This window comes from Myotis daubentonii, chromosome 4 (assembly GCF_963259705.1).
Source record: "Myotis daubentonii chromosome 4, mMyoDau2.1, whole genome shotgun sequence".
In the NCBI taxonomy this organism is placed as follows: Eukaryota; Metazoa; Chordata; class Mammalia; order Chiroptera; family Vespertilionidae; genus Myotis; species Myotis daubentonii.
The window spans coordinates 75,171,500-75,191,292 of NC_081843.1; the positions used below are offsets into that span (position 1 = coordinate 75,171,500).

General features: G+C 44.2%; 1 protein-coding gene across 7 annotated transcripts in view; it reads right to left on the minus strand.

The window, feature by feature from the left end:
- The window catches only part of PDE8B (phosphodiesterase 8B), a 214,588-nt gene that overhangs the window by 92,905 nt on the left and 101,890 nt on the right, over positions 1 to 19,793 (minus strand). For 3 of the 7 annotated variants that reach the window (XM_059694267.1, XM_059694273.1, XM_059694274.1), the window contains exon 2: positions 1,195 to 1,254. The exons of 1 other annotated variant lie outside the window; for it this stretch is intronic. In XM_059694267.1, the coding sequence (XP_059550250.1) occupies positions 1,195 to 1,254 (60 nt within the window). Of the gene's footprint in view, positions 1 to 1,194; positions 1,289 to 19,793 lie in introns of all 7 variants that reach the window. 3 more of the 7 variants (XM_059694270.1, XM_059694268.1, XM_059694272.1) reach the window with 2 other exon arrangements.

Below are 19,793 nucleotides of genomic sequence, written 5' to 3' on the forward strand. Positions count from 1 at the left end.
AATACTGTTATTAGATCCCTTGTCATTGCCTTTATTCAAAATGGACTACAAAGTACGTGCACCCAGAATGATTACTGGAATTTTCCACTTGTTTGTATTCTATACAGACAGTTGTAGCTTCTGTTTATTTTAGTAAATTTCTCTCTCTCTCTCTCTGCTCCTAATTTTGTTTTCATCAAATTTTCCCAAGCTTAAATCTCTTCCTTTTGTGTGTTTTTTTCCCTTTCCCAAGATTTGCATTTCCTTTTCCAAGCAATGGTAAAACATTATTTTCTTTTCCATTTGCTCATAAATCAAACAATACATTTCCTTGGTTGGTTTTTCACTTTCATTTACATGCTGGCTGATGTGCTTATATCTCTGCTGCATCTTCACTTGTCCCAAGGGCAGGGCAAGTTTCCGGGTGCTAACAAGCTACAGTGCTTGTGAGGAGGAGGTTCCCATATTTAGGCCTACCAGGATGATGTGTATGCAGAGGGGGTTTAGCAATTACCTAAAAGGGTCTCTGAAGGGGCCATGGGGAGCTGGAGGGAGGGCACACTTGCTGTTCCCTCGGTGTTAGAGCCCAGAAGGCTGCATGGCTCTAGTCACATGGGACAAGAAAGGGGAGCCTTTTGTCATTTTCTCTTCCCAGCCAACAACAACAGTTATCTTTTACTGAGCACCTTCCATGGCCAGGCAGTCTTCTAGGTTGCTATTCCATTTAACTCATAATTCCCCATGGGAGAGGCATTATCTCCACTTTCCACACAAGGCCCTGGGTAGAGAAATGGAGCAATATATGCAAGGTCCCCCAGCTGGTTAAAGGCAGGGTTCACACCCAGCTGTGGCTGAGGGCAGAGCCCCGCCCTTCAGCATGCACACCCCTTCCCTTTCCGGCTGCAGCAGGATTGGGGCAGACTACTTTTGTGGCGGAAGAGTTGTTCTCCTTTCATAGTCCATCATGCAATTATATTTAGACTCAAAATGGGGCAATTTTTAAGACTGCAAAAAAAAAAAAAACCAATTTGATTTTTCTAGTATGACTTTAATAAAAGCAAGCAAGACCCATATACACACACTGTGTATTATGTACAGGCATGTATGTAGGGGCAAGGATGGCTATCTACCGTAGTACCAGAAGGGCTGCTCAGACGCTGCTCACGTAACCATGTGCTCCGGGGACGATGCCCCTGCTGCATAATGGAGGCGTACCTGGATAGGATCCTGCGTCAGTCTCATGGGCCCAATGCGTACCTCCGCAGAAGACACCTGCTAAATAAAGGACAGCGCATGAGATGTCTCACGTCTGAAACGACAAGAAATGACAAATCCTTCCTTACACAGGATAGTACATATGCCACTTCGCAGATGCTAAACAGAAAGATCCACCTTATTGATCTGGAGACAGTTTTTAAAACACCATGTCCACACAATCCTGGTTTTGTAAAAGGATACATACCTCTATATGCACTAATGATGTCTGGGAGGTTATATCCCCAAATGCTAAATGGTGGGATTTCGGGTTATTTTTACTTTAAATGCATGGATTTTTACAACAAGCATGCACTGTTTTATGGGAGGAAACACCTGAATTCAGTAACTACTTACAGGGCACCTACCATGTGCTGGGCATCATGGGAGGCTGTTATTCTGAAAATCCAGAAGACTAAAAATTTCTCTCAAGTGTGGAAGCTAAAGCATTTCTATAGCTTAAGAGGTGTTCCTATATTTAGATCTACTTTTCTTACCTTCATGCTTTAGTGTGAGGAATAAACAGCTTACTCTTGCCCGTGCTTACTAGGAAGAGATTACGCATGTCAACTGTATCTCCTCAAAGAAACGCCCGGCATGACAAGTCCCCACGGCTCAGGCACGAGCTCAGCGGCTCTCCGGCCGATGCTGTCTGACTGCCTTTGGCTGCAAGCGCCAAGCCCACGTGTGCATTTCTAATCACTGTGCCTGGATTTCTAAAGATGACTTGTCGTTAGACAACTGGATTGAAGGTCGTGGCCTCCCCTCCACGGATCCAGTTTTGTTTTTCTCTGAGAGGCTGCAGTCACTGTTTGGAAGCTTATCCACACTCAACACACTACGGTGGCCCCCGTCAGTCCGAAGGGACACCTTCAGCAACTCACAGGACCACAGACATCGCGACGACCCAAGGGCCAGAGGTCCATTTATCTTTATCAGTTAAAACACAAACAGGAAAACCGACACTTTATACTTTTGAAAGCTAAAAATTGTACCTTTCTCCTTTCTTCCCCTTCCCCCATGCTTAACTCCTGATGGCATGAATTTTCTCCAAAACATCACCACCAGCTGCTGACATTCTTTTCATTCTGTAAGGGTGATTCCCCTCCCACCGCTGGCATCATCTGTGCAGAAAAGACACTGGAGACTTTGGCCAGCAGAAAACTCTGAGCTCTCTGATGACATTCATCCAAGGCTCCTGGCCTTGCATGGGTTCTCAGGAGGGCAAAGCTTCGCTCCCCTGCTCTCTTGGCGAGGCGCCTCCAGACAGTGGGTCAGGGGTTCTCAAACTGCAGCCCGCGGGCCGCATGCAAATACAAATATTGTATTTGTTCCCATTTTGTTTTTTTACTTCAAAATAAGATATGTGCACTGTGCATAGGAATTTGTTCATAGATTTTTTTAAAACTATAGTCCAGCCCTCCAGTGGTCTGAGGGACAGTGGACTGGCCCCCTGTTTAAAAAGTCTGAGGACCCCTGCAGTGGGTCCTTCCAGCAGGCCTGGTGCAACCAAAGCCAGTTCAGGGCCTCACGGCCTTAAACCCCTTGACCAGTGAGAAGTCCCTTCAGTGTGTCACTACGGTCTGCGGGCAAAAGTGTCACACTCAAGTTGAGCGCATCACTCTTTTTTTTTTTTTAAAAAAAAATTATACTTTTTTCTTTTCTTTTTTTTTATTGATTTTTTACAGAGAGGAAGGGAGAGGAATAGAGAGTCAGAAACATCGATGAGAGAGAAACATCGATCAGATGCCTCCTGCACACCCCCTACTGGGGACGTGCCCACAACTAAGGTACATCCCCTTGACCGGAATCAAACCCAGACCCTTCAGTCCGCAGGCCGACGTTCTATCCACTGAGCCAAACTGGTTAGGTGAGCGCATCACTCTTAATGCGCCTTTTCTCTAAGCAAAGCTATGTCCTGAAAGGTGTCTGTGCCGATACCAGCAGCCAGTGTACATGGACAGCCCAAGAGCAATTCCACGACAGAGACCATCACCAGGCCTCCTGCGTCACTGGGACTCCGGCCCCACCCAGCTCCACTCTTAAAAGCAATTTTATTGTCAAAACCAGACATGCTCTTTCGAAAGCAGCATAACTGCCAGAGTTTTATTAAGCTGAAAAGTTAATGATTAAGAAGAAAAGCCAATCTGGGGCCGTAAGGTAGATTTGAATGATAATCCGGGATACCCTTTCCTTTCCCTGTGATCTCTCTCGGGTTCACTTCCATCCCCCACACAGAAGCCCTGATCCAACACCACCACCTGTTAATGGTTTCTCCAGAAAAATGCTCAGAAAGGGGTCATCCAGGGGCAGAAAATAAACACATGATATAAGAAATCAATGAAAGCTTTGAAGGAATAAAGTAAAAAGGGAGTCTCTTTGGAAGGCTGGGACTGGGAGAAAGACAACGACTGTTGAAAAAATAATTATAATTCACACCTAACCAATGCAGTCCTGTATACTTTGTCAGAAACCAATACGGGCATGAATAGTTACACTCGCCATTTTAAACACCTCATGACTGTGTGACCCCTTCTGTCCCAGCAGTGTGCTAGGCACTTTACCCGAGTAATCTCAGTAGGAGACCAGTAATGGCCACGGGCATGACAACATGGAGTTTGAAAGGCAGCACTCAGTCTAGAAGATACTGTTTTCCAACGAAAAGACAGAAAAGACCCACTTTCTCCACAGCCAGGATTGAAACCTCTGCCTGACCCAGCTCAGCAGGAAGCTGCCACCTGAGGCAGAGCCCAGCAGAGGAACCACAAGGCTCATGGACCCTCTCTCAGACCCCCGTCTCCCCCATCTCTGCTCCTCTCCTTCCCCCAGCCACTCACACCGCCACTGCCAGCTTGGGGACCTCAGTTTACCGGCTTCCCTAGTCCTGACCCACACTTGGCTTCCTGTCTCTTGGCTTGCCTTTTCCCTCCTAGTCTGCGCTCCCAGTCATCTGACCTTGGCTTCCGTGCCCAAGGGAGGGCAACTCCCCCACAGAACCCAGAACCACTCCTCCCCGGCTCTGAGGGCTGGAGGAAAGTCGGCAACAGGTATATTCACAGACAGCAGTTGGCAGAAGTCTGTTCCTGACACAGGCGTCTTACTGGCCTGCATTTCACCAATTTCTAAGGGCCAATTATGAACAGAAACAGGAGGCCATTTACTGATGTCTGTGTAGCCAGGCCAAGATTCGCTACTTCAAAGAGTGAACTTTGAGCAACTGCAGATGCACACATCCTCAATTAGTATATTAGCTCCGATTCCAGGAAGTGACCAAGTCTGCCGAGGACACAGAAGCAAGAAGGTGGTGGGGTCATAGGTAACGCAGTTCCAGACCCTGAGAGGAGAGGAGGATGGGACGATAGCATGGAAAGCCAAGCTTCCTAGCCACTCCAACCACATGGCTTTTCCCAGCAGCCTAAGGAGGAAGGACTGCTGACCGACAGTGCAGTGTTGCCTGTCCAACATTCATAGGGCATCAAGTGTTTGTCTGTACATGGTGACATACACACAAACATATATGCATGTAGCAGGGCCACCAATTCACGTTCAGATCAACTGGCTCTTTAAGGGAAATAAATAGTCCCATTTTGTAGCATTTGCTAATTCTATGGTGTAAATACTTTCACCTTAGCCAGTCACAAGCTGACAACATAGGTCCCTGGATATGCAATTAGGAAGGTATTCTTCATTTAGAAGATCTATGAGTGGCAAAATCATTCAGTCTTTGTTGATCTGCAAATGTCTATCACTGGCTTTTATTGGATAGTTTAGCAAGATTCAGAATTCTGGCTGATACACATTTTCCCTCAGAAGTTGAGAGAAAGGAGATAATACTTCTGGTTTTTAAGGTGGGGAGATCAAGGAAGGCTTTGTACAGACAAGTAGGTCATGAAGAATAGGAAGATACAGAGACAGGGTTGGGAGAGGAAATCTCAGGCTTATGGAAAGCACTAGAGGCCCAGTGCACAAAATTCACAAACAGGTAGGGTCCCTAGCGGCTGCCAGCTGCCAGCCGAGGCCTCCCTTCCCAGGCTGCCGGCCGGCTGGGGCCTTCCTTCATTCCACGCCGCCCCCTGGTGGTCAGTGCACATCATAGTGAACGATCAAACTCCTGATCAGTTGAACTCCTGAGGGGACACTTTGCATATTAGGCTTTTATATATATAGACTAGAGGCCTGGTGCATGAATTCGTGCACAGGTGGGGTCCAGCCGGCCTGCCCTGATCAGGGTTGATCAGGCCAGGCTGACCGGGGGAGGGGCCAAAGGAGGTTGGCCAGCTGGCCCTGCCCCTGATCGGGGTAGGGGGTGCCAATCAGGGGCGGGGCTGGCCTGGCGGAGGGGTCTGGAGCTGAGCATGGGCCCAAGGCTTCCCAGGGAGGATGTCCTCAGCAAGGCAGGCGGGGAATGTTGGAGTCCTCCGTCACTGAAGCAAGGAAGCCTCATGTTAGCTTCAAGCTGCCTGGCTGCCGGCCGCCATCTTGGCTGGCAGTTAATTTGCATATCACCCTGATTAGCCAATGGGAAGGGTAGTGGACGTACACTAATTACCATGTTTCTCTTTTATTAGCTAGGATAAGCAAATGCATGGAGGTACAATGGGGAGAAACACGATCTGGAGTGGCTGTATTAGAGACTATGAAAGTGAAGACTGGAAGAGTTGGGGCCAGTTCCTTAGAGGATACTGGAAGGAACCCCCTTTTTATCCTGTAGCACCAACCGTAATGCAGGCCACTTAGCAGAGGATTAGCAGGTTTCATGACTTGGAGAAAAAGCATACATTTGGTTTACCTACTTTCTGAATAGATAATAGCAGATTTAGCAAAAACAAAACAGAGACACTGCTATGAGTGGAAACTACAGCAGTGTAAGCAAGTGGGGAAAATGTATCTCAATGATCAAGAAAAAATTACCAAAACCCCACACACAGCTTGGCCTCATTTCAATGGGGAGGGAATTCCAAGTTGAGCACCAGCTGGTGCAGGGGAGGCAGCTGAAAGACAGAATCTCCACTGGAGAGGAACCAGGTAGTTCAGGTTGGCTAGTCACCTGTCCCTGCACCACATTCTCTGGGGGCAATTGCCGCAGCTCTTAGTACTTTCAGCTTCAGGAATGTTGCTCACTTACCTGGGTTCGAGGAAGAAGTGAGAATTCAGGAAGAAAAGTGGTACCCCAGTAAGCCCTTCCTACCCCATCTGCTCAGCATAACTTACTCATCCCGGAGGGGCACTCGTATGCCCCCTCCCCCATCTGAAGGCCGTTGGAGCCCAGCTGCACCACTGCAGAACCGATGATCCTCTTCCCTCCCGTACCTCATAGCACAGACTTTACTGCTCCTTTAAACATCCTCTCTTTGGCAAGACTGCGTTTCTTAAGGACATAGACTCTTTTTCACAATCTTACCCCCAGCATCTCGAAGATGCTAAAAAATGCTGCTCAATAAATTAATGGAATTGAATTAAATGACCTCAGATGACACAGATTTCAAGTAACAGAGTCATGACCAAGACTACTTTTCCTGACTCCCAGGGCACTGCTCTCCCATTACGCTCCTAAATTTAGAGAATTCTGACTGCACTGCCCACCTTTCTGTGATGGATTCCTGGACTCCGTTCTGATTTTGCAAAACAGCTGATCCAGCACCTGGCAGTCCCTGCTCCTGTCCTGGTAGTCAGCCTGTCCTACTGCTAACAGGGCTGCCACAGGACCAAGAAGGAGAAGGGAGGGTGTGCAGGTGTGTTTGGGTGCAGGGTGTCCCATAACTTCTATCTTCCAACGATCAGCTCCAAGTCCGGATCTTCTCTACTTCAGCCAGCTCTCCTTCGGAACCCCTTCCTCCTAATCGCCTGCAGCACGGAATGTTCACACACACAGCTCAGGGCAAGCATGCCTTCTTGAGAAGGCGATTCTACTGTAAAGATCACTTCTCACTCACAACAAGGATCAGCTCAGGCTCAGGAACAGGCCTTTTAAAATGCCCTTAATCAACTCTGCTTGTTGCCCTGTTAGCTCTGGTTTTAAAATATTTAATTTTCTCAAGGTGTCTCATCCAACCTCCATTGCCAGGCCAAACTTCCTTCCTTCCTTCCTTCTTTCTTTTTCTCTTTCTTTCTTTTTCTCTTTCTTTCTTTCTTTCTTCCTTCCTTCCTTCCTTCCTTCCTTCCTTCCTTCCTTCCTTCCTTCCTTCCTTCCTTCCTTCCTTCCTTCCCTCCTTCCCTTCCCTTCCCTTCCCTTCCCTTCCCTTCCCTTCCCTTCCCTTCCCTTCCCTTCCCTTCCCTTCCCTTTTCTTTTCTTTTCTTTCTTTTTCTTTCTCTCTTCTAAGCTCTGTGTAAGCAAAGATTGTATTTGACTTTGGTCTTGTTAATGGGCCCATGCCTACCTTTTGGCTTCCTGTCCGATGGGCCACAGCACTGACCACGAGTCTGGACATCCCTGACTCATCCTGGTCACCACGTCCCAGGCCACTGCCCTCAGCACATCCAGAATGCTCCTCTCAGCCCCGGACCCCTGGGGTCAGCTCTGCCCTCACACCAGCCTCAAGCACTCACCTTGCTTTGATTCTGGCCACTCGCTGGCACCTCCTGGCACCCCTGCTGCCCTGGACCTTCCGGTGCCCAGCATGCGGGCCTGAACCTCCTCTCACTGTCCTGCTTCCAATTCTCTGATCCACAGGTCCTATTTATCTGGGGAACTTTTCAAATATATCAATGACTAAATCCTATTACAAACCAACAAAATCCAAATCTGTAAGGATGGGGTCCAGCATCAGTATTTTTAAGTCTCCTCAGGTGCAGCCAGGGTTGAGAACCACTAATCTATTCTTCTGAGTAGATATGTCTGTTAATATCAGACTCTATTACATATTCATTTATTCAACAAATTTCAACAGAGCAACTAAACCATGGGTGGGCAAACTTTTTGACTCGAGGGCCACAATGGGTTCTTAAACTGGACTGGAGGGCCGGAACAAAAGCATGGATGGAGTGTTTGTGTGAACTAATATAAATTCAAAGTAAACATCATTACATAAAAGGGTATGGTCTTTTTTTTCAATAGTTTTATTCATTTCAAACGGGCCGGATCCGGCCTGCGGGCCGTAGTTTGCCCACGGCTGAATTAAACCCACTCAGACTCAGCCATACCTGAACCCAGACACCATGGGATTTCCTCCAGATACCCTCTCCAACAACATAAGATTATCACTTAGGCAAGAGGAACATATAGTTCTTTACATATGATGAATTATTTTCCCCAAATAGTATCTGTGAATTAGAATAAAAATAAATATTTCTTTTATAGTCTTTTTTATTCTCTCTCTCTCTCTTTCTCTCTCTCTCTCTCTCTCTCTCTCTCTCTCTCTCACACACACACACACACACACACACACTATACACACATATGTAAGATTACTCCTAGTCATGAGATACAGTGGGTGACATAGCCTCAAATTTTGTTTTATACTCTGCTATTTAAAATAGTACATTAATTTGGCAATATGATTTTTTATCACATAAACATAAACATTCAAATATCTATTCATCAAAATACAAACATAAAAGATCAATTTTACTTTAGAGTTTAAAACTCCTATTCACCGAAAACAATCTCAAATGCATAAAACGTTGTGAACACAGAGAGACAAAAGATAGGTTAGAGCCCAAGAAATGATACCTAAAATACAGGAAACCAACAAGTGCTACTAACCAGGACACATAACAGCTCTACAAAGTCAATAAAAAGACAATCAAGATGAAAGTTGGGCAAAAGCCTGAAAAATAAATTCACAGAAGAGGAAATATGAGTATGAAGAAATGCTCCACCTTTAGTTTAATCAGGAAGATAAAAAGTTTACATGACAAAGGGGTACTATGTCACACCAGCCATTTTTTAAGTCAACAGAATGGTGGAATTATGAAGTCAAACGCTATCTAGCATGGGCAAGAAGGGAAACCCACAGGAACTCGCGCATTGTTGGTGGGTGTGTAAATGGGTTGAGCCATTTTGTAAAACATTTTGGAAATTTCTATTAAAGATGAAGGAGTACATATCCTGCAATCCAACTCCTATGTGAGTGTTTCTCTGGGGAATGCATATCAGGAGGCATTTATAAGAATATTTGGAGCAGATTTGCAACTAAAATTTGGAAACAGCCTAATCCATAATCCATTAACATCCATCACCAGGAAAACTAATATACTGAGGAATAGCCACATAAGGAAATATTATACAACAGAAACAAATCAACGAGAGCTACCCATTCAAAATAGATGAACTTCACAAACATCCAATTAAAAGTTTAAAATGCATACATGCTTTAGAATGCTACTTAGATAAGGTTTTAAAATATTAAGACAAATATAGTTTAGGAATATACTGTAACCATACAGAGAAATGCTTACAAAGTCCCAACTGAGGCAAGTGGCCCTGCTGTAGAGGGATACATCCGGGGAAAGGAATACCGGGCCTTCAACTACTGTTCACGATCTATTTTCGTAGGCAGTGAGGAGTACATGTGCTTCCTGAATCACACCTCCTAGTTTGTGGTAGATCCTAAATAGCAGTGGTTCTCAACCTTCCTCACGCCACGACCCTTTAATACAGTTCCTCATGTGGTGGTGACCCCCAACCATAAAATTATTTTCGTTCTACTTCATAACTGTAATTTTGCTACTGTTATGAATCATAATGTAAATATCTGATATGCAGGATGTAATTTCATTGTTACAAATTGAACATAATTAAAGCATAGTGATTAATCACAAAAACAATATGTAATTATATATGTGTTTTCCAATGGTCTTAGGCGACCCCTGTGAAAAGGGTCGTTCGACCCCCAAAGGGGTCGCGACCCACAGGTTGAGAACCGCTGCTAAATAGTGCAAAATAAATATAAAATGCATTTCATTTTTTTTGGAGAAGCCTATTTCCTATGTTTGGGTTAACATTAATTGAGCAGTAGCCAACTACATACATATTCTACATATACTATTTTTTTCTAACAAAGTCTCTATTTGGTAAAATAAGATGCTGTATTTAAAATTCCTCAGAATACGGATTGTTTCCCTGAAACATAGATGAAATCCTAGGAAACTGGGCTGGGACTCGGGAGACTTTGCTCGAGATAAGTAACTGTTCTGCACCTCAGTGAGGCGGGAGGGGGTGAGGAATCCCCACGCAATCCTCTCACGTGACAGTCTCAGCATCTCACTTCTTCATAGTGAGAGAAGTTAAAGCACCAGAGAGGCTGGAGCTGAGGTGGAAGCCCAGATCCCCATTACTTGGAAGGCCATGCTCTTATTACTATATTCACTTGTATCTCAGTTTGTTCCAGAAAGTCTTGAGATGGTGGGTGTACAAAGAGACGTTCAGTGTAAGTTTTAACGTGACTTGTAAATAAGAGAAAGAGCTGGCTAAGCAATAAGGAGCCCGGGGAAGATGACGTGTGGGGAGCCGTCAGTATGTGCAGCTGTCACAACCAACAGTCAACTACCAGCAAGGAAGGCTGCCCTCGGCTGACCCCGTGCACCAGAGTAGACAGAGGTGGGCTTCCCAGCACCCATCTTACAACGGCCCCCACCCGTGCCCTCTCCCCCACTCCCAGTCACTGTGGGTGACAAGGCTGTTCTTTCTGAAGACAAGTTATTACTACACTAGTGAGCATCCCTGGGCAAGTGGAGGAGAGGACGATATATCCTGCTGGCCTGGAAACAATGCCGTGGGAAAGGCGAGGCCGTGCTCTCGTTGGCAATGAAGTGGCGATTGAAAACCAACGCAGAAGACACCGGATTCAGACACAGGAAACGAGGCCAGCAGAGTCTAATGGAGACACCCTCCCCTCCCCACAAACATCAGATGAAAGAGAGAGCTAATCAAACAACACAGTCATGTCATCTACAGACATGAGAAAAGAAGGCAGCCTAATATCTACTATGCATTCAAATGGAAAGAAAAAAATGGTCTGGAATGCAAGCCATGAAACGGCGAGGGCCCGAAGGAGGCTGGCACAAGGAAGCCTAAGACAGCATTCTCTTTAGATGGGGGGAAAAAATCCCTGAACAATATTATGATTATTTCAAAAGGCTTTACATCATACATGCAATGCAAGAATAAAGGCACGAAGCTTTCATAAATATAATGACTCAGCCACAGGGTCCCTGGGGCCAGAGTGTGTAAAAACAACAGCATTCCCAGATTCCAAAGGTCAAACTCAGAGTCTGACTTAGAAAGCAGGGGAATTTAAAGGCAACCGCAAAACGTGACATCCCTCCACTAACTTCCTTCCTTTATTAGGGGTATTACTGATAATAGAAACTACGGATGACTTCAAGCACTTAAGATTACATTGTATAATAGAAGATAAGCAAAGAACAGCAGCCTTTTTTTTTTTAATTAGTCAGGAGGCAATTATTCAGATTATGGAAAAACCCAAGCATTTCAGGTGCTCCGTCATCCTGCTATATGCCTTCTCCTTCACAATAAATGAAGACGAGAAGGGATGATATTCCAGTCGTCAATTCTGCTACATGGTCAGCGAGCAGTTCTGGTAAATAGATTTGTTGGGCAAGGAGACGGAAACCATCTGCTAAAATGAGTTTGAGATTTCCTGTGGATTTCAATTATCCATCCTGCCTCTGCCCTCAATTTTATCATCGATAAGCCAGAGCTGCCTTAGAGAACCAAAAGCTAAATGTCTTCCCCGCTTAGCTCCAGGAAAGTCTCACGCTCGGTCCCTGGTGATCCTGAAGTAACTCCAGCCTTTCGGTCACATCTAGGCCTGCACCAAAAATTCAACCACGCTGGCTTTCCCAACTCCAGTATGTCAGGACAACACACACAGGTGAACTGCAACCATCGACCTCCGCCTCCACAGATCACGTGGCCCTCAGGGGAATGAATCAGCCTCAAAAACGGATTCCCATTTAAATACTAATCCCATTTCAACAAATCCCACTGAAAAGTCACTCAGGAGAAGGAACCAGCAAAATGTAAATGCCTTCCTTTTTAAAAAGAATTTTGCTTCATGGGCAAAAACAATGATTTCCAAACCATTATTCGTAAGAAGTATGGTTCACATCCTAAAAAGGAAAACCTAAGTGAAGCACCTGACCATGAAAACCTCAACACTTATAGAAGCTTAGCATACACGACAGCTGCCCTTGAGACCAGCAGGCTCACCCTGAGAGGTCTCTCCAGGGGCCTGTGACCCCTCCCCCTGACCTAACAAAGGTACCGCAAGGCCAGCACCTAGCCACTGTGCCATGGCCTTCCGGTTCCCACGGCCTACAGCCAAAAGCCAATGTGGCCACACCCTCGGTCTAATTTCTTCTTTAAACACACACATTGTTTGTTAATATTCAGGGAAGAGACTATGGGAGCACCATGGGGTAGAAGCTGACTCTTTAAGGCAGGGGTCCTCAAACTACGGTCCGCGGGCCACATGCAAATACAAATATTGTATTTGTTCCCATTTTGTTTTTTTACTTCAAAATAAGGTATGTGCAGTGTGCATAGGAATTTGTTCATAGTTTTTTTTAAACTATAGTCCGGCCCTCCAACGGTCTGAGGGACAGTGAACTGGCCCCCTGTTTAAAAAGTTTCAGGACCCCTGCTTTAAGGGCATGTGTCTGAGCTGAGGAAGGGCTCCCAGGGCAGCGCCCTCCTCCTCTCCCTCAGAAACCCAGCAAGTTGGGAAAGTACACAGAATAAACGTGTCCACTGCTGGAGGAAAAAAGAAAACTCCCAAGCACAGCAAAAGATTAACTGAGTCCCCAAAGTCCATTTTTTCTTCAACCAAAGTGCATTTCCTTTAAAAAGTGGTTCAAACTCACAACCTACCTGGGATCCTCTCACAGCTTCCTCTCCTCATGGCCGGAGAACAGGCTGGATTGCACCCTCCTGTCCCGCAGAGAGAGGGAAGGTGAGAGCTCCCTTTTAATTTTGCTCTACAGCTCTCCCACTTGCTCATTCTGATCAGCCTCGGGCTCTCCCCTTTCTGTATGCAAGGCATTAAAATACCTTCAGAGAGCACAGCGTTCTGCAATTAACTCCATGATGGTAAGTAATAAGCCAGAGGTACCTGCAGGGTGCATTGGGAACTCAGGTGAGATGCATTTTGTGCATCTGGGAACTTAGGCATGCTTCTAAGAAACTCCACCGGAGCTGTGCGATGGAGGAGTGAGAATGAGCCAGGTGAAGATGGCGGGAGAGACATCGCAGGCCTACAGAATACCACAGGAAGGGCAGAGGACAGAGCTCCTGTGGACAACCACAAGCAATGTGGCCGGCTCTGTGGTCGGGGACAATGAGGCTGGTGAGGGAGGAAAGAGCCAGGACACAGGCCATAGTTTTGCTGTGGTGAGAAGTTGGGGCTTACTGTTGGACTAGAGCAGGCATGGCTCCTTTTACTGCACTTTGCTTTATTGAGCTTCACAGATGTGTGTTTTTTACAAATTGAAGGCAAGACTGTTCACCAGCCAAAAGGTTAGACTCACTTTATTGTGGGCTGGAACCAAACCCGCAGTGTCTCCGAGGTTTGCCTGTATTTAGCTGGGTCATTCCAGTAGAAGCGTGGATAGACTAAGGCAGTGGTTGGCAAACTCGTTAGTCAACAGAGCCAAATATCAACAGTACAACGATTGAAATTTCTTTTGAGAGCCAAATTTTTTAAACTTAAATTATGTAGGTAGGTACATTGTTATTAACTTAATTAGGGTACTCCTAAGGCTTAGGAAGAGCCACACTCAAGGGGCCAAAGAGCCGCATGTGGCTCTCAAGCTGCAGTTTGCCGACCACTTACTAAGGGGTCAAGACTAGAAAACCTGAGATCAGAAAGGAGCTGCTGCTGTGGTCTAGCCCAGTGGTTGGCAAACTGCGGCTCGCGAGCCACATGTGGCTCTTTGGCCCCTTGAGTGTGGCTCTTCCACAAAATACTGACTTCTGCGCATGGGCCACGAAGTTTCAATCGCACTGTACATGCGTGCCCGCACGTGGTATTTTGTGGAAGAGCCACACTCAAAGGGCCAAAGAGCCGCATGTGGCTCGCGAGCCCCAGTTTGCCGACCACTGGGCTAGCCCAATGGTTCTCAAAATGAAGTTCCTCAACCAGCAGCAGCAGCCTCACCTGGAACTTACTAGAATTGGGAAATCTCGATTCAGCGTCACCTGCTGAATCACAAACTCTGGGCATGGGCCCTGCACTGACTGGCCCTCCAGGTGACTGTGATGCTCACTAAAGTTTGAGAGCCGCTGACGTTGACAAGAGATAACGAGTGCCTGCACTAGGAGCAGTGGTGGGGCACAGAAAGAAGAGGATGAATTAGAGGCAGACACAGGTCTTAAAGTTAACTGAGACCTGTGGGCAAGGGAGGGACCGAAAGAGGAGTTCAAGGATTTGGGTCTGAGTAATGGGGTGAGGCTGCCAAGAGGTCAAGTGGACTAACAGGGGATGATGAGTTAAGCGCCGGATATGCAGCGTTTGAGATGCCTCAGGGCCACCCAACTTCTCAGTCTGTGAGACATGAGAGTGACACCAGCATGGAGGAGGGGCAGTTAAAGTCATGCCATCGCTCAGAGCAGGAGGCCACAGACAGAGCTCCGGAGACACCAGTGTCAGAGGCTGGGGAGAGGCAGAGAAGTCTACAGAGAGCTGGAAGAAGGAAAGAGAAGAAAAGGGGGAGCAAGCTGATTCTTCCAAAACCTGTTACTTCCACAGGATATAGCTAAGTAGGCTTTGTCATTAAAAGTAGGATCCATAAAAAATTGGTAAGTTGAACTTTATCAAAACGAAACACTTCTGCTTTTAAAAAGAAACTGTGAAAAGAATGAAAAGGTAAACAACAGGTAGGGGAAAAATATTTTCAAACACATATCTGATAAAGGATTTGTATCCGGAATATACAAATGCTAAAATTCAGCACTAAGGAAACAAACAACCCAGTTGGAAAATGGGAAAATAATGAACAGAAACCTTACCGAAGAATACATACAGATGTCAAATAGCATAGGCAAAGATACTCAACATCATTTGTCACTATGGAATTGCAAATTGAAACAATGGGATACTATTGCACACCTGTTAGAATGGCCAAAATCCAAAAAATCTTACAATTCAAACCTGGCGAGGATGCATAGCAATGCATATTTTAAAAAGCAAAAGCAAAACACTTACTAGTAAGAATTATTTCATTCAAACATTTCTTTAACACACATTTACTGAGCACTTACTGTTCTCAAGTCATTGCAGGAAAAATGCTCACTGATGTGCAAGCTAATAAATGGCTTGATATGGATTTGAACTGAGATTTTCTGACTTCAGGAACTGTGCTTTCACATACAACATTACATGCCAGATTACCTGTGTCATCAGATAGTCTGGTGTGTAACATCAAGAAGATGAAAACAAATGGAATGATATGCTGCCTTCCTAGATGGGAAGTCACTATTAAAAAATGTTGCCTCCTCTTAATTAATCAATATATTAATTACTATAAGTATACTGGCACAACTTTTTAAACTTGTAAAACGATTCTCAAATTCACATAGAAGAATAGCTGCCAGCAATGTCCTAACAAAATTATAAAGGAAAGAGTTAAGAATATTTAGCTCTGCCAGATGTAACAACTGACTTCAAAGATACAATTACTAAAACAGTGTGGTTCTAGCAGAGCCATCAATGAAAGACAACAGAAAGCTTAAACACACACACACACACACACACACACACACATATAAATGTGTATATGAACAAATATATATTTATATAGTTTTCAATTTCCTAGGCTTTCTATTATCTTTTATTGACCTCTCTGCTAGAGACATGCTGTCTTGGAAGTATGCTTTTAGAAAACAGTGAAAGTGTCATTTTATGTCAGTGGGGAAGAAGTAGATAATTCAATAATTTCAATAATGATAGGGTAATTGGTTAAAATATGGAGAAAAATTAAGTTAACTCCATGCATCATAACAGATATCCAAATAACTTCCAGATAAAATTTTTGAATGGAATAATACCCCATGAGAATATTGGAAAAAAAAAATAGGTAAATACTTGTATCATTGAAGAGCCTAGAATGTCTTGCTTAAAATAACATCAAACATATAAACACTAAATTAGATTTTTGTTAATAAAACATAACAAGTATAATAAATAAAAAACTGAGAAAAATATTTGTAATATATGCTAGAAAAGGAGTTGGCATATAGAGTTTTTTAAACCTCTAATAAGACAATTATAAAAATGGCAAACATCCCAATGAAAAATGAGACAATAAAGGACAGGCAATTCACAAAACACACACACAAATAGACTACAAATCATGCAACAACACTCAGCTTCTCTGGCAATCCAAAAATGTAAATGACAGAGTCTACATTTGTTTATCAAATTCCAAATATTTTAAATGATAATCCCAGTGCTGTCGAAGATCTGAGGAAACCAGTATTTTCCTGGTTGAACAAGAAGAAAACTGTCCCCACGACAATAGATCCCTTAACACACACCGGATGCCGTCCTGGGGCTCTGTAACGTCAATGGTGAAGACCTCAAATTGTGTTTGAGATGCTTCCGGTTGCTGTCCCCTATCCTCTGTTTATGTACCTACCATGATATTTATCATGCAATAATTTTGTCACCATAACCACAAACTGTCAGGGGTGGGAGGACCCGAAGAGACAGACGCCAACTCCATCCAACCCCAGTCAGAGAAGCAGTAAATGATCAGCTGTGACAGAATGTGTCCCAGCACCCAAAGCCAAATCCATCTGCTAGAACCGAGGTTCACAGATATCTGTGGGCGTCTGACTCACTACATCATGTAAAAGCTGCGGAAGCGCTTGGGAAGTGGAAGACTACTCCGATCCTTGGCACAAACGCAGGCTGCTGAAGAGCTAGAGCTGCCAATGTTGTTATTCCGTAAAAGGTTTTTAATACAACACCAAATCCGAAATACCTTTCCCCCATGTGTTCCTAAGTGGTAATAACATTTGCGCCCTGGAGAGGGCAGATGCCAGGTCTGTATTATTCATGGCTCTTTCTCCAGTGCTTGGCACAGCAGGCAGTTGATAAATGATGGATATTATGATGATGATCTCTCATTCATTCTTTTGGAAAATCCTTACTGAGCCCCACAGTAAGCCAATAAACAGGTGCCTTACATTTGTAATCTAACGCAATAAACTGGATCTTGACAGCATACTTTTTTCTTTAGCTTGACTTGCTTACATGAAAATGCAATTGTCAACTTCTGGACCAGTTAACTTTGCCCCCTCTCTCCCGGCAGTGGCAGAGAAACTGAAGAACTGCTTTATGTTCTCACTCGGATTATTAGGAAATACCCTTCCAGGCCCTGAAGTCATAGTGAAGGATGGTTTCCAAGAATTTTACAAATTGTCAAATAAGGCCCAAGAGGGTCTATGGTATGTTCACGGTCACACACAGTGTGATGTCACCCTGGGATAAAGTCAAGATCTCTGGGCTGTGAGGCCAGTGATGCTCCCAGTGTGACCCCTGTCACTTCCTGGTAACCACCAAATGCTCTCCCTTTAAAAACAGAAGCACACAGTATCACATTCTCAGGCCTTGCACAGATAAGATGTTGGAATAGATTTGTGGCCAGCTTTATTCTCAATTCCTAATTCATGATTCTGCTTATAATTTAACGTAAGAACCTATAAATACATACCATGTTCTGACAGAATGGCAGATAAACCACAAAGTTAAGAGCCTTTACTAGCAATTCTAGAAGAGATGATAAATTATTTTTAATGAAGAGGCTAGACATGAGTTTTAAATTTTCTTCATATGTTTTTATCATTTTCCTCTACATCTTATTTTCCAGAGCCTCGTGCAGAATCTGGTATAAAAGAAGACAGATTAATTAAGCGGTCTCTGAAGCCATTCTACTAGAACATATGTCTTTCCGTGTGGTCTTACCTAATGGCCAAAAAGAAATATAAATGGCCATGTAAAAATCCAGATGAAGGAGGGAAGGGGAAAGCAGGCAGGAGGTCTGTCTCTACTAAAAAATACAATAATTAAAAATAGTCACTAAATGGATGGGTGTATAAGGATATGAGGTATGAAGAGAGAACTGGAGAACTGGGATATACGTCAGAAGAACAGATCCTGGCTAAGGTGGGAGACAGGATGGAAAATACAGGAAGTGTAAGAGACATCTGGAACACAGAGAAAATGTGTCACACACATGCAACAACAGTCCCAGTAGGATGAGCAAGAGAATGGGGCAGAAACTATATCTGAAGAGAAAATGGATGATAATTTTCCAGTACAGAAGAAATAACTCAAGCCACAAATTCAAGAAGCACTATAAACTCTAAGAAGAAAAAAATACAAAGGAAACAACATCTACTCATATCAGAGAAGAATAGTTGGAAGCAAAATACAAAGTAAAAATGTTTTAAATGTTTTAAAATAGCCAAGGAAAGAGACACATTGCTTTAGAGGAGCAATAATAGCAAAACTGACATGTAACTTCTCAGTGGAAATAATGGTAGGTGGAATGCAATGAAATGGTATCTTCAAAATGCTGCAGTAAATTACATGCCAACCTAGAACGCTGTATGTAGTGAAAACATATTTCAAAAGTAATAATAAAACTTTTCAGACAGAAAAATACTGAGGGAATTTGTCACCAGGAAACTGGCACCATAGAAAGACTAAAGGGAGACCTTTACTCAGAAAGCAAATGATACCAGATAGAAGCTCACAGATGGAGAAACTAATAAATATCACTGGAAAAGGTAAATACATAATTAAATCTAAGAGAACATTGAGTGTAGAAAACAATAGTAATGTCTTCTTGACTTTTTAAAAATAGATAATTAAAATACACAAGAGCATAAAATCAGTAGAAAAATAACTGTAACTTAATATTCTAAGGTCCTTCTATTGTCTGGGAGAGGAAAAGAGGTATTCACATTAGACTAATAAGAGTAATTTTATAATTTCTATGAATTACAAAAAGCATATTAGAGAGAAACCAAGATGGTGGCATAGGTAAACACCGGAAATTGCTGCCTCCCACAATAACTTCAAAAATACAACGAAAAGACAAAACGAACATCATCCAGAACCACAGGAAGGCTGGCTTAGTGGAAATTCTACAACTACAAGGAAAGACAAAAGCACACTGAGACTCAGAGGAGATGCAGAAGTAAAGTGCAGAGGTACGGAGGCTCAAGCGCATGCAGAAAGGGGCTGGCACCTGAGGACGCAGCTGTCTTTTTGAATCGGGAGGGAGTAACAAGCTCCTGACTGCTCTGAACTCCGGTTCCGGGAAGTCTTTGGGGACCCAGGACTCATACGGGGAGAAACTGGACTGTCTGGCAGCAGACAGAACTCGGAACTTGAGGGCAGCTTTCTCTCAGAGGTGTTTGCAGCAATTACCGGGACACTGAGACGAGGGGCCCCTTAGGGCAGGGCTGAGGATCAGCCATAGCTGCTTGCTCCGCCCTTTGATTCCCTGAGACCCCGCCCCACCCAGGCTGCGGCAGAGGCTTTTGCATATGAATGCCCTGGCCTTTTGCAACCTGAAAATTACCTAAC